This window comes from Tamandua tetradactyla, chromosome 9 (genome assembly GCF_023851605.1).
Source record: "Tamandua tetradactyla isolate mTamTet1 chromosome 9, mTamTet1.pri, whole genome shotgun sequence".
NCBI lineage: Eukaryota > Metazoa > Chordata > Mammalia > Pilosa > Myrmecophagidae > Tamandua > Tamandua tetradactyla.
Window position 1 is genome coordinate 41,526,159 of NC_135335.1, and position 15,074 is coordinate 41,541,232.

General features: G+C 40.1%; 1 protein-coding gene and 1 long non-coding RNA gene across 2 annotated transcripts in view; one reads left to right on the plus strand and one right to left on the minus strand.

Annotated features, from left to right (window-relative positions):
* Positions 1-15,074, plus strand: part of LOC143647053 (uncharacterized) — a 220,961-nt gene that overhangs the window by 66,006 nt on the left and 139,881 nt on the right. The window lies entirely within an intron of this gene.
* Positions 12,317-15,074, minus strand: part of GRM7 (glutamate metabotropic receptor 7) — a 1,019,804-nt gene continuing 1,017,046 nt past the window's right edge. The window contains 2 exon segments of the mRNA XM_077116680.1: positions 12,317-13,388; positions 13,391-13,463. Of these exon segments, the coding sequence (XP_076972795.1) occupies positions 13,090-13,388; positions 13,391-13,463 (372 nt within the window). The 3' untranslated portion in view covers positions 12,317-13,089.

The following is a 15,074-nucleotide window of genomic DNA, read 5'->3' on the forward strand; positions in this document are numbered from 1 at the left end:
TTCTCTGCATTTGCTTTCTCATGTAATTCACACCCTACCTGTTGTCGTTCAGGAGTTGTGTATGTTGTATATCTCCCCTAGAAATCCCACCTCTCAAAGTGGGGTAGAATCCTGTATTAGTATTTTAGTTTCCTAGGCTACTTAAGCAACTACCATGAAATGGGTCAGGTTAAACAATGGGAATTTATTTGCTTACAGTTTTGAGTCCAAGAGAAAATACAAATCAAGTCATTATCAAGGCGATGCTTTCTCCCTGAAGGTTGTGACATTCTGGGCTGAGTGCCAGCAGTGCCGAGCTGCTCTGTCAGGTGATAAGGCACACAGCAGTGTCACCTGGTCCCATCTTTCTGTCCCAGATTCCATTTGCATACAACCTCTTGCTTCCTGCGGCTCTGTCTCTCTTTCTATATGAATTTTGCCCCACTTATAAAGGACTCCAGTACAGGCTTAAGTCCCATCCTGAAAGAGGCTGGCCATAGCCAACTCTATGAGCAAAGTCATAGAGCTAGAAATCAGAATATAGTTATCAGGGCATGGGTTGGGGGTGGGGAATAGGGAGTGACTTTATACAGAATTTCTATTTGGGTTCATTGTGACATCTTAGAAATGGGTGGTGGTGATGGTAGTGCAACAATATGAGTGTAATTAACAGTTTTGAATTGTATATGTGAATGTGGTTAAAAGGGGGAAATTTTAGGTTGTCTATATGTTACTAGAAAAATAATTAAAAGTTAAAACCTAGGACTGTGTAACAGTAAACTTTATTGTAAATGATGGACTGTAGTTAATGGTACAATTATAAAAATATTCTATCATAAACTATAGCAGGTTATATCACATTAATGCAAGGTGTTAATATAGGGTGGTATATGGGGAAAAATCCACACTGATGTACGTCATAGACTATAGCTAATAGAACAATTATAACATTTTTCATCAATTGTAACAAAGGTACCACGCTAATGCAAAGTGTTAATAATGGGTAGGGATATGGTATATGGGAATGCTGTACTTTTACATGATTTTTTTGTAAATCTAAAGGCTTTTCTAATTTAAAAAATTAAGTAAACAAAAAAGAATCAACCTTCCATACAGGTTTCTCAGTCTTCCAAGTGATTTTATTAAAATCTGCACAAATAAAGGTATAGTCAAAACATTTTTTTTCACTATAAAATTATTGGTGTTTCAGGTTATTAGTTGTAAACATTGTCTGCTACCCATGTGCCTTGTGTTCAAGAAGCCTAGGAATCCAAGAAGCCTTGCAGCATTATACTCAAGGTTTAGGATTCCACTCTCCTGTGTACATTTGCTTCATGGAAGACTCTTTTGTGTGATCCATATATAACTTTATCTGGTTCCGCCAGGTAAATATCATTACAATCATTGTTTCTACTTTGAGTTGAACCATAAGTGAAGGTACCAGGCCCTGGGAATGCCTGAGAGTTTAGAATGGTATGTCCCAAAGCTGTGTGTTCACTAATAAAATGATTAACCTTGGACAAAAGAAAAAAAAAAAGTTCTGCCTACAATGGGTTCACACCCAGAGGAAAGGATTGACTTGAAGAATATGTTTTATAGCTTCGAACAACCATAGTAAATATATTAAGGGAGACGTTAGAAAATATATGTGAGTCTCTGCAAAATTCCCTCCAGGGAGAGTGACATGGACCCATCTAGGGGTGGGACCCCTGAGGTGGTGAAAGGAGGTGACTTCCCACCTCATCTTTTGTCTGGGGGCATTGAAGAGCAGTGCTCTCGGTGTGATCTCCATTGAAGAGCAGCGTTCTCTGTGTGATCTCCAGCTAGGCAGGGTCAGCTGTGGGAACTCGCTGGCCAGGCACATCTTGGGCTCCATTCCTTTTAGTGCAACTCTGGGAGGGGTCCTGCAACCTGCCTTAAATAGCCTTCCCAGGTGATTCTGATGAGAGCCAGTATTCTAGAATGCATATTGTCCCATGGCGTACATAGAGGGCTTATATTAAACACTCCTTATTATAATCAATGTTCTTGGAAATATGCCACATGCATTTTTTTTCTGAGAGCACCATCATGATGGACAACTTGTTGCCACAATATGAAAAAAAAATGTGCCATCACATCAGCATTTGTCACTTCCCTGCCTATGTATCTATTGGGGACCACAAATACCTCTGCTGTCAGGAATTCTTGGATGTTGATTACCTTCATTAGTATAATTGATCTGCTTGTCTAGATAAAATGCAAAGCAACAGACTTTGCAAATTAATATTTAAACTGTTCCCTGTAAAATGCTGATGAGCTGGGGACAGGTGTGGCATTCCTCTCCTCAATATGCAATTTAGGGGAATTCTTGCTTACATATAAGTTGTCTTTCATACTTTTGAGTCTCTCCCAAACAGGAGTATGGAAATGTACTCTGTGCAATTCTAGGCTTTGTTAATATTTTACTCCATTCCTTTGAATTAGAAGCTTTGTGTTTGAAATAAGTGTGTATGCATTCCAATAAATCATATGTCATTTCTAGTGTGGGATGAGAATCTTTAGAAGGACATATAGATGAAAGTTGGAAAATGAGGAGTAAATATTAAGGACTGTTGTAGAAAGATTTATGCCCACCTCTGCCAACTTCCCTCCAGGAAGGCATGGACTTGTCCAAAATAGGAAGGCCCTGAGCTTTTCTTTGACCAGTAACCTAGATTTCTTCCATTCGTGAGAGAAGGAGCAGGAGCCCGTTGAGAAGGGGATCAGTGAGAGGGTCAGGGTCTGGGTGACCATTCATTCCAGTATGTCCAGACTGGGGACTTTCAGTTCTAAAACCAGGAAAGTCTGCAGGCAAACAGGGGCAGTTGCTTACCTTCATGAGCATCAAATGTGGCACTTCATCCACATAGGAATCTTTTATTTCTCTGTGATGTATTTTTGCTGTGCACAGGAAGCCCTCCTGCTGCCCCCCAGCAGTCAGGATTTCAGATCATAACCTTTTAGGCATCACAAAAAGAACAGGATTCCTATTTCTAGGGGGTAAGTGGGACCTGGCAGACCTTAGACTGATGAAAAGGCCTGAGGTTTGAAAACAGGTATAACTTTCTTTGTTCCAGGTATAAAAGCTCTAGTTTGGACTGCTAAAGGCTTCATAATCACAGCAGTGGAAATAACACCAGGCACCCAGACAGCCTGCAGCCTGGACTTGGTGGGGTGCTTTTCTTTCATAAGCACACACGGCCCTCCTTCCAGCCCTTCTACTGAGCTTCTTGGATGCCTTAGAAAGACAGCTTTATTTTGACTTGCAAGGCCTGGATTCAAGTTCTGGCTCTAATACATACTAGTAGTCAGACAAGGGCAATTGACTTAACTTCTTTGGTCCAGTTTCCTCATCCATGCAATGAGATTAGAACCTTTCATTTATCAGGATTGCTTAGCTCCTTAAATGAGACAATTTATACGATGTGGCGTTACTAACTCTGAAGTCATTTACAAACCTGCAGCTTAGTAAATAACCCAAGAAGCACAATAATCATTATCATTTCCAGGTATATAGTAGGAAGAGTGGAATCTTAGTTTAGATTATTATGTACATGTTTTGCGTGTGGCCTCAGAGGCACTTGAGGGAATCTTCATCCTTGGTTCTTGTCCATTTTCCTGTTAGTGGGCATTGGGATGTTTCCAGGTTTTGTACTTGTGAACAGAACTACTACAAACATTCTCACATGCGTCTCCTGAGGCACTTGTGGCAAAGTGCCTCTTGGGCCAATGCCAAGAAGTAGAGCTGTTGGGTTATGGGGGATGTGAATGTTCAACTTTACGAAATGGAAACTGTTTGCTTCGGTGGGGGGAGGGGGTGACCACTCAATAGTCAAATCAGCAGTGGAGGTGCTCCTAGTAGCTCACTTTATTTTTTTGACATTTAATACTTAACAGCTTTCATAATTTTTGTCTATTGAATGGGGTGGGGTATAAGAATACTCACTTGTTGTGACCTTGACTTGCCTTTCCCTGGTTACTAATAGAGTCGAGCATCATTTCAGATGTTTGTTAGACATATTGTTTCCTCTTCTGTGAAAATGCCTACTCTTTGTTTTCTTTGATTGTTTTGTCTTTCTGAATTATAGGAGATGTATATTTCTAATATCTGTGTCTTTATCTTACTGATTTGTAGGAGATATATATTCCTAATATTATATATGTGTGTGTTCCTAATACATAGTATATATTAATATTTCTATTGCTCATATATATTCCCTGCATGTAATGCATATTTATTCTTAATTTATATTCCTAACAGTAATCCTTTGTGTGTATATGTGTGTGTGTGTAAAATATCTTCTCACATGGAGCTTTACTTCCTGTTCTTTTATGAGCAGGGTCTTGATTTTAATGTCAGCAAAATGGTCAGTCTTTCCTTTTGTGGGTAACTCTCTCCATCTTGTTGAAGAAATCATTCCTTTCATCCAAGCTCAGGAGAATGCTCCCTACACTTGAATTTTTTTTTCCTTTTGACATTTCAGACACTTTATCTGGAATTTCATATGAATAAGTGCTTTTTTCTTCTTATTTGTCCTATGTAAAGATCCAAGTGGGTCAATCCATACCTGGACTCTTTTGGTCCGTAGGGAACATTGGATTCTCTGTCTGGTAATGTTTCAACAGGAAGGAGGCTACAGCTGTGGTGCATGAGGGTTGTGCTAAGTTTTCAAGTCCTACTACACGTTTCTAGTTTTTAATGACTATGTTTCTCTCAGTGAAACACTGGGAGGATATTTCAAAAAGATCAATGTCTGGGCTTACTCCCAAAGCTTTTTTTTTTCATGCACAAGCACCGTGAACTCCCAAAGCTTTTGTTTTAATTAGTGGGGTGGAGCCTCTGTATCAATATTTTTAGAAGTCTCCCTCTTCCCCCCACAGTGGAGATTCTAATGTAAATGAAGTGTCCAGAAGTACTGCCCTAGAATTTGTTTCCAGAGGGTGATTTCCAATAGGGAGCTAGCATCCTGTGTCAATTTACCATTTTAGCAGGAATTTCTATAGGATGATTTTTAAACTAACTTTACTCCCTGATTTATAAATAATAGCACATGTTCCTTGCAAAGGAAATAAAAATACATGGGGAAAATGGAGTATAAAAGAAACAATAATTCATTTTGTATATTTCTTTTGAGTCTTTTTCTTGGCACTTGTATGTGTTTATGTAGTTAGGATCATACTGAAAATAACTTTTTGAGTATTCTATAACCTTCATTTTTCTGAGTCATTTTCCATCTTAGGAAAATTATTATATATATTCTACATATACTTTACTTTATAAAAGTCTTGTTCTCTTTATGAATTTATTATGTTCTATAGGATGATTGTGATTGCCATGTGTGAGTGAACAAGAAATCATGATCTGGTCATTATAATTTAGTGACAATAGTATGGTGCCTAGAGTCAGTGAGATCTGGATTCAAATCACAGCTCCATTTACGGATTGAATGTCACTGGGAAAATTACTCTGCCACTCTTTCCTTCTTTTTATTCCTCTTCAAAATATGGATTATAATAGGCCCTCCCACATAGAATTTTTAGGGTTGTGCTGGTTTGAAACTGTTATGCACCATAGAAAAGTCATGTTATTTTAACCCAGTCTTGGGGGTACAGACCTATTGTGGGTGGGACCTCTTGATTAGGTTGTTTCCATGGAGATGTGACCCCACCCATTCAGGGTGGGTCTTAGTCAGCTTACTGGAGCCCTTTAAGAGGCAAACATTTCGGAGAAAGCTTAGACACAGATTTTGGGAATGCTGAGAAGGCTGTTTGGGAGCAGAAGCAGGGACAGTAGGATAGCACATGTCACTATGTGTCTTCCCGCGTGACAGAGGACCCAGGAAAGGATTGACCTTTCTTGAGTGAAGGTATCCTCTTGTTGATGCCTTAATTTGGACGTTTTCATAGCCTTAGAACCATAAACTTGTAATCTAATAAATCCCCTTTTTAAAAGCCAACCCATTTCTGGTATATTGCATTCTGGCAGCTTTAGCAAACTGAAACAAAGGTTAAATGAGTTGATGCATCTAAATTACTTACAGACTGAGCACGTGAGTGCCCAGTCGCACAAAACATCTGAGTAGTGGCAAGAACAGCCTTGCTTCCTTGCTCAAGGATCAGTGTGATTTGCCTGACTTTTTTGGTAGTAAATGTTCAGCTAAGGAGGGCTCCGCTGTTGTCCAGCTCTATAAGCACATGCAGAACTTGCTGGAGAGCCCTATTTTTTAGAAGGAAAAGGCAAAATGTATGCCAGTTACTCTAACAACAGATGTCCCTAGCTGGCTGGCTGACTGAACGTTAGAATAATTGCTCCCTAGGCAAACAGTATTCTCCTCTTATTGTGAATAGGTTCTTGCAGTGAGAGGCAAGGCAATTTCGCAGTTATGGAACCAGGGGTGTAGACAGTTAAGACCTGCCTTCTTAGATTTCTGTGTCCTCTCAGCACCCACATTAAAGCATGAAGGTAACAACAAGTGAAATGATGCTTTGGCATGTCCAAGTTTCCTGAAGTTAAGTGAGGGGTCCACATAGTAAGAGGAGAAATGCAGTAAGAAAAGTATAGCTCTGAGTTGGAGTGAATCTCCCTGGGCATCCTGAAGAGGTTACATCTGGATAAAAGCAGAACATCTGGAAACAATGCAATACATCCACTAAAAATGAAAAATCCACAAGAGTAGTGAATCAGGCTTCTTAACTAACTGTTCTCTCTATGCATTGACAAAAATGCCCAGTGTGTAATAGTTGCTCATAAACTTCTTTTGATTGAATTTGATTGAATTTCCTACCACTATTTATTATAACATCCAGGGGTGAGATGGGGAGAAAAGATAAATTGCTTTTCTCAACCCAATTTGGAGCAGCAAGGAGGACCTAATGGAGAGAAAGCATCGATGGTCGATGTTATATGAGTTCCTGAGCCAGGGAATTGCAGCCTAGACAAACTGAAGTTAATACCTGGGGCTTTGGTAGGGCAGATTCCAAAAAATGCAAACAAAACAGTAGTGATGAACATGAGACAGAAGTAGGAAGGTGTCCCGGCCCGCGGGACGATCAACCGAAGCTCCAACTCCTGTGAGGGAAGAATGAAATGGGACAAAGAGACGCGAAGAACGACAGCAAGACAAATATTCTGATCAAGCTGCAAAAGTTTATTGAAAAGGCTAGGTATATATATACTTTAGGAGAGGGGGTAGCTAGTAGGAATAGGTGACGATCTCTAATTGGGTGAATAAGGACAAAGGGATGATTTGGGATTGGTGACTGCTGTTGTTAGGGCAGAGGGCAGATGTACGGTTAGTACTTTTGGCGCGAACTACTATTACTTCCGTGAAGAAGGCTGATTATAGTTTAGGCTGTTCTTTGTTTCAACCCTGGTGGCCATGTTGCATGTTTCCAGCATCGCTGAGGGTGGATTTTATACATGCTACCTTAATTGTCCCCAACAGGAAGGTATCAGACCCAAGAGCCAGGTAAGGCACTTAGGAGTAGAATTCTACATTTCTACCCAAGACCCCAGGGACCAAAAAAGAGAAGCGATTTAAAGAAACACATGCAAATATGTGGAAAACTTTTCAGTGCGTCCATTTCTGATGATTTACGCAAAAGCTGGAGCAGGGGACCAATGCAGACATATCCAAACAGTGACAGGGCCCTTTGAAAGTATTTTCAGGAAATGTCCAGAATAGATAGATCCTAGTGAAATGTGTTAGAGCCAAGAAAAATGTTTTTTGTTTTATTTTTTGTTATGTGTAAAACCAGGTGATGGAAAGGACAGTTTAACTGCTTGGATTTAACCAGTGGTTCTCAAAATATAGCAGCATCAGCCTTGCCATCACCTGGGGAAGTTACTAGAAATTCAAAGTATTGCCTCTCCCCTAGACCTGTTGAATTAAACTCTGGGAGTGGGGCCTGGCGTTGTCGTTTTAATAAGTCCTCCAGGAAATTGTGCTCTCCCTAAAGTTTGAGACCCACTGGATCAGAGCATTAGTTCTTAACCCTGAGAAAGCTGTGCAGGAAAAGTTCCCAGGCCCTACCCAAGACCAATTAAAACCAACTGTCTCTAGAAGTCACCAGTTTGATCATGGGTATGTTTTGAAGCCCGTAGGTCAATCTGATGGATCAAGAACCCAAATCACCCAGGCATGTTTATCTGCACAATCATCCTCATTATCTGCCTTGTTTGGAATGCAGAATCCTGGACCCTACACACTGAATCAGAATCTGCATTTTCACACATCCACCGGTCATCCATAGGCACGTTTTAAGTTTGAGCAGCATTTGTTTAAGATAAAAGTTATTTGAAAGAAATCAGAATTTCTACCTCACCACCACTTTCTCTTTATCAATTGATTTGTTGACTTCTTTTACAGAGGGAAAGTGGAGCTCAGAATAAAACAGATTAAACCCATCAGTTTGTGAGATGTAAAGCCCGGGGAAGGGCTGGGGGTTGAAGGAAGGCAAGGTCCAGGCAGAGACTGGAATGAGAGAAGGGGTACTCTGTAATGCCAAGATGTCATCATTTGTGTGGTCATTTCTGATGTTACACATCGGCCAAGCAAAACAGTGAACATATGCCCTGGTCAAATTCAGCGTTGGCAACCAATCTGTGACCGCAGGCCTTGGTGATGGCTGGCGGACTGTGAAGAACTTTCCTGTAGGCTGCAGGACATACCCTCTCCTCAGCCCCTGTGGTTTGGTGCCCAAGAAATGAGTCTAGCACATTCAGATCTTCAAAGGGGAAAGACCCTGGGACTGACTTAGGAACTTTGATTTCCTAGTGAAGACTGTCACACAGATGTCAGACCATTCAGGGTTCACTGAGCGATAGTACTGTGGGTCTAACTTCTTCTGTGATGGGCTTACACACAGAGTCAGGCAGATGCTGGAGATACAGGTGTCTTGATGTTCACAAGGCATGGCTGGCGCCCCTTGTTTAGGTTAATATATTTTTATTATTATTTTTATGGGCAAGAGAAAAATAACACGGGCTGAATGTTCCTGCCATTTTATGGATTGTCAGCTTGATGGAGTGACATCTATACCCATCTAAGTCTGGTTGTTGCAGCAAAGTTGACCTAGTCATAGGTCTAGAAGATGCCTGGCCATGCTGTGGGTCTCTTCCTGCTCCGGAAGGTCATAAAAGCACCTTAGCTGTGGCCTGGTGAGGTAGGCTTATTCTCAGGACAAAAGACAGATATGTGTGTCAGGATCTAACCAGACAGTGGTGAGAAGACTTAATCAACTTTTCTAAGAGGATGACTTATAGGGGAAAAGGGAGAAATAATTTATCAGCAGCACTTGCTGGAGGGACTTGAGGGATTTTAGTCCATCAGAGCCTAGTAGCTTTAGTTTTTATGAGGGGTCTGCCCACAGCCCTGCTCTAGGCTTAGTCTGCATTATTTGCATGGACAGTGATGAAATGGTTCTTTTTCCCCGTATTGAACCTCAGCCCCCGCCTCCAAAACTGTTTGAGCTTATTCTCAGTCTTGGTTAGTACACTTTGAAAGGAAAGGTGACGTCCTGGGACAAGTACATAAGGGAGTACCTGGCTAATGCAAGGACTCAAATCCATGCCCTGTGTCCTCAGTGAAGAGGAAGGAATGGACTACTCTGGAGATGCATGGATTGCCTGAGACTTCAAAGCTGGAAGGGGGTAAAGCTCAGGCATCCACCTGAGATGCTGTGATTCTGAATCCTGTAGCCTCCCTACTATAGTATCTCATCATCTTCTCCTTCCTTCTTTCAGACAAAAAATCATTCTGACTTAGAATATACAGTTGTCTTTATTGAGTTTCCACTTCACTTGTGGAAAAAGCCTGTTCATGTTCTGATGAAAAGAAAGCATATTTACTAGAAATAGTCCCCCTCCGCTTTACTTCTGAGGCTGAGTGTAAAATGTCCACACCTCCCCTATCTTTTTATCTCGATGACCTGAGTCTCATTTGTTCTTCCAGTCCCAGCTCCATTCTTTCCTGATACAGAGCCTTCAATGAACACCTGACACAGGCTCCTACAGTCCTCCTTCGATCATCTGCTTGAGCTCTTTAATTTTCATCCATTCATTCTTGCTTTCCTTCCTCCTTTTACAAAAGTTTACTGAGTGCCTCGTACTTGTCGGGCACTGTTCTAAGTGCTCTGATGTTATAATGAGCACCACGGAGAATATCTGATCTCGTGGATCTTGTTGTGGAAGGTGAGCGATAAAAACAAACAAATATATCAGTTCAGGTAATATGTGTTGTGAAGTATTGTAAAGAAAGAAACAGAATAATGGGCTCACTGTGATAAGGAGAAGGGGCTGGTCTTTTAGATATGGTCAGGAGAGCCCTTCGACACAAAGACATTTTTAAGCAGATGGTGGAAAAAGATGGCATTGGATGATGCAGACATTTGGCAGGAGAGCATTGTAGGCAAGAGAACAGCAAGTACCAGGAGTTTGGATTGGGAGATGTATGATATGTTTGAGGAAGACCAGAGAGTGGTCTGAGAGACCAAAAAGTGGCTGAGGGAAATTATCACTCATTATGCTGCCTTGTGTTGGTAATGTCCTCTAATTTATCAAAGACAAGCTTTAATTCAACCTCTGGGTTGGGACTGAGGATTATAGAAGATGATTAGATACACTTTTTGCAAGTCAAGTAAGATAATACATATAAATATAAATTATGCATATTGTATATACAGTATATAATACAGATAAAGAACAATGCCTTATATACAGGGTTATATAAAATTTAGCTTTTATCATTGTTATTATTAAGGTTCTTGTTATCTTAACTCTCCCTTGAGGATCTAGAGGCAGAGCAAAGAACTTTGGAAGTGTCAATTTCCAATCCTGAATGGAATTACTTTCGGTAATCCCCCACATTCGTCATTATATATGTGAATAATGGAGAATTATTTATATGATTTCTCTGTACAAGCAATCATTTCTACTGAATGGCACAAAGACGGATTAGGCTGCTCATGCACTAGATCACAAATTCTGTTTCTATGTCTGGAATGTGAAAGCACCAATTTTTTTTTTGGCACGGGCAGGCTCCGGGAACCACACACTTAACTTTATCTTTAAGACTAAACGTAGCCATGATGATGTTGATGCTGTATGTATGCAGTGAAAATGGTAGGAATAATAGCTGACAGGTATGGAAAGTCAACTGTGTGCTAAGAACTGTTGCAAATACATTTTATGGATTTTCTCTCTTAAGCCTGATAACCCCGTGAGATAGGCAGTAGTATTAGTTCATTTTCTGGTTGAAAAATTGGAGGATTCAAAGCGTTTACATTACTTTCCCAAGGACAGCTAGTAGGATGGAAAGCCAGGTTTCACAGCAGGTTGTCTGCTCCACAACCTGAATTCATGAGTAATCTCCAACTCGTATTTGTTCTGATACGTATTTTATCCCAAGGTCTATTGTTTGAAGAGTGTTTAAGAGGGAGGAGAAACAGGAATCTGTTTGTTGTTCTTCATTCTAACATGGGAATGTTTTCTAATCTCTGTCTGAGCATTGGCTGGGTTGTGGGAGCTGAGGAATGGCAGAAAGAGACAGGCAGATGCAGGTGGCGGGAAACAGATGTGGATTTTGTTAGCCGCAGTAAGGTCCACCAGGGCCTGTTGAAATATGTTTTGGGTTGGGGCCCAGCCCTACATGCTAAGGACCAGTGCTCACCCTCTGAAAATAGGCTTTTTTTTTCTACTGTTGATACCCAAAATGTGTGGCTGTAAATTGACCCACGGGAGTGTTTCCCACTGTTGAGTTTTGGGAACGCCAAGTCTCAATCAGGCCATCCACAACATGGCCACCATATTTGATTGCAAAATCAGGCAAAAATGCAATATGGTAGTCATATTTACTTATGTCTTTTGATTATGTTTTGCAGAATTTTTTTTTTTTTACTAGATTGCCCCAGGACTGTTGTTTTAAGCTAATGTGTATTCTCTATTTTCTCCTTTCTCTATCATTTTTGCTATTTTTGGTAGGCCACTTACTGTGTATATGCCTGAGGATGTCAGGTTGGATTTCACTTCTGGTGCAAAAATACATAACTATTGTGAGCACTCCTTTTTATACAAGAACTTGAGCACCTCAGAATTTATCATCTGAATTCTCAATGTAGCTATAGTTGTGAATTAAAGCATGTTACTTTAACGAGTTTGATCTTCCACATTGTTCCCTAACTTAGGACTTTATGAATTACACTGTAACTAAAAGGGGGAAAACAACTAAAAATACTTATAGCAGAAAATAAAAAAGTTAACCAAAGTATTTTATTGATACATTCTTGGACAATATCACAGAATTGAAAGAGAATGGAAAGGGGGAGTTTTTCAGCAAGAGTTGTTTTCCACTAAATTGGCACATAAGCAGCAAGATTAACGAAAGTACTTATTACAAACAGTAAAAAACATACATGCTTTTTAAAGTCCTTATCACACTGTTCAGTCAGAGGGGGGCATGAACAAAACCTCAAGACATGAAAAATCCATATTCTTTTCTTCAAATAGCTTAATAATCATTAAAATTATTGCAAAATATCCATATACCCTAATTAAAGTAACAAAAGAGAACACAAATACAAATATAGAACATAAATTATTAACATGTACTTTCAAATACAATACCGGCATGCATCCCAAACATCAAGACCGCTATTCAGTTCAGCCAATAATTTCCTTTTCTGTACCCTATCATATACCAAAGATAGGTGAGACAAACCTGCTCAGCACAGTTTTTGGTCTTTAAATATCTTTTTTGTCTTAAAAAATATAATGTGATTTGCAGTGGTAATTAATCATAATTATACAGTCATGTACAGATGCATGTGTGTGTGTGTTTTGTTTTTTCGTTTTTATTTTTTGAGTCTGCCAAGATCTTAATTTTCTTTTTTCTTTTTTTTCCAAGTTTCCCCAAATACTCCACTGTCTGAGAGAATAGGGCTCTATGAAAACAGGGCATTCGAAAACAAACAGTGAACCGAGGTACGACATCAGATGGCAAAGTGCAAAAGTCCTCACAAACTGTACAGAAAATTTCAAAACCTTGCAGCCTGGAAGTACATACGTAGAAAGACAGGTCAGCCCCACAACGGTCACTGAGGCTCTCCGTGGTTCACCCTGAAGAGCCTGGGAGGGACTTGAGTCTCAACACTCCCTTTGGTCAGGGAAGGTCCAAAATTGCAGCCTATTTGGCAGTGCTGATGCCAGTGACTTATTAAGCCAAGATAAAGTAAGGATATTTCATAAAGCAGCTGTGTAGGATGCTTGGATCCTCTAACATTGGTCTCCAGTAACTGCCCGGCGGGGGAAGCTCCTCCAGTCATGGTAAGCGGGCGGGACCAGAAGAGTCCTTTGCCAGGTTGGGTGACGGAATCGCTGAAGGGCTCTTCCTCCGTCGTTCCGGGGCGTGGAACGGGTTAGATAACCAGGTTATTATAACTGACATATTTCTTTTTTGCAGCAGGGCCTGAAAGAAAAATATGAGCGTCAGTTGCAGCGTTGATCCTGTTTGCAAAGGTGGAAGTAGAAATAGGACTGTGATGAGTTGGGGTGCAAACTTAGGATGGGAACGGGGCGCCTTGTGGGGAATTCAGAATCAAGCATTACTGCCTGCTGGGGATCCATCAGAGCAAATAACTTTGGATTTACGGGATTATGTCTAAGATTTTGTCTGCAAATGTTGCAGTACTCAGCAATTCTCAAATGGTCTGAGTTCTCTATTCTGAGTTGTTTTTTACTTTCCTCTTTATGGTCTATAAGGTTAGTAAATTTATCAGTGGTTGTCAGGCTTCCAAACTGCAAATGTTAAGCTTAAAGGGCCTCCCTTAACTGCAGGATATTTTGTTGTGTGATCTTCTCTCAGACCTTCTGATAACAACTGGCCTTCGCTTGGGAAAGGTCTGTCCTGGGTCACTGAAATTAATTTAGGTTTGACTACAGATTAGGTCAGGCAGAATGGCTTGTCCAGTTCTGACTCACATGATCAGATTATTATAGATTGACTTTTACAGTGTTATTATCTGTAGGTTGTAAATGGTAATTTGCAGAACTAGTTCCATTAAGATTTGAAACTCACTGAAATGTGCAGTGTGCCTCAACACACACAGCCTATATTTATTAGCTTTCCTTAAATGTAGAATAAATTATTTTTCCTTTTGGCAGAGCAATTTTGGATCTCACCTTCACCTTCTCATTCATTCATTCATTCATTCGTTCAGAAAATATGTATCGATTGCCTAAAATATGTCAGATGCGGAGGTAGAAACTAGCCCAGTGATAAGCAAAATGGGTGAGCAGATGAGTAAAGCAGACCCTTTCCTGGCCTCATGCTGGAGAGAAAACACCCAGATCCCCAAATATAACTCTGGTTATTGTTCCAGTTCTCTGAAATATAAATGCCAAGCAATACAATTGCTGTGATATAACATGTTCTTTATTCAGTAAACCTTCATAGTTTTGCATCATCTTTGGGACACAAAATAACTGTCATTTAGCATTTACTGATCCTTTCTATTAATTACTCTTCTTAGAGTCTAAATAGTATTGCTCATTTAACACAAAGAAGTAGCAGGAGTTCCCCCAGAACTCTTAAGTAGGGGTTTCACATTTCTCATTTAAGAGGAAATGAGAAGCTGCAATAACATATTGAGAGAGAGGAAATGCATCTGAACTGCGAACAGTACCCCACGATGTTATATATACATATAGGCACCGCACACTACAAAGAAAGACTGATCTTTAATTCCTAATGGAAAATTGGGATTCTCACTCAGATGAATCTTGATTTGAAAACCCTTTTCTCTATTAAATAATATTGTGTTTATTAATTAAAATTATAGGTAAAAATAGAATTATTTGAATTTCTGGGTCTCCCAGAAGATCTGGTCACAAGAATTTGGGGGGTGATGAGTCTCCATTCCATGAACTCATGACCTCAGTAAAGCCCCTCCTCTAAGGAGGCTCCCGTTGCTGTTATAGTATTCGTTGTCTTCAACAAGATGCTTTGTTTGGAAACAAGAAGGAAAACTTTCTAGAGATGTTTCTTAACTTCGAAGCCTTTTTACAGTATCTTAGCTAG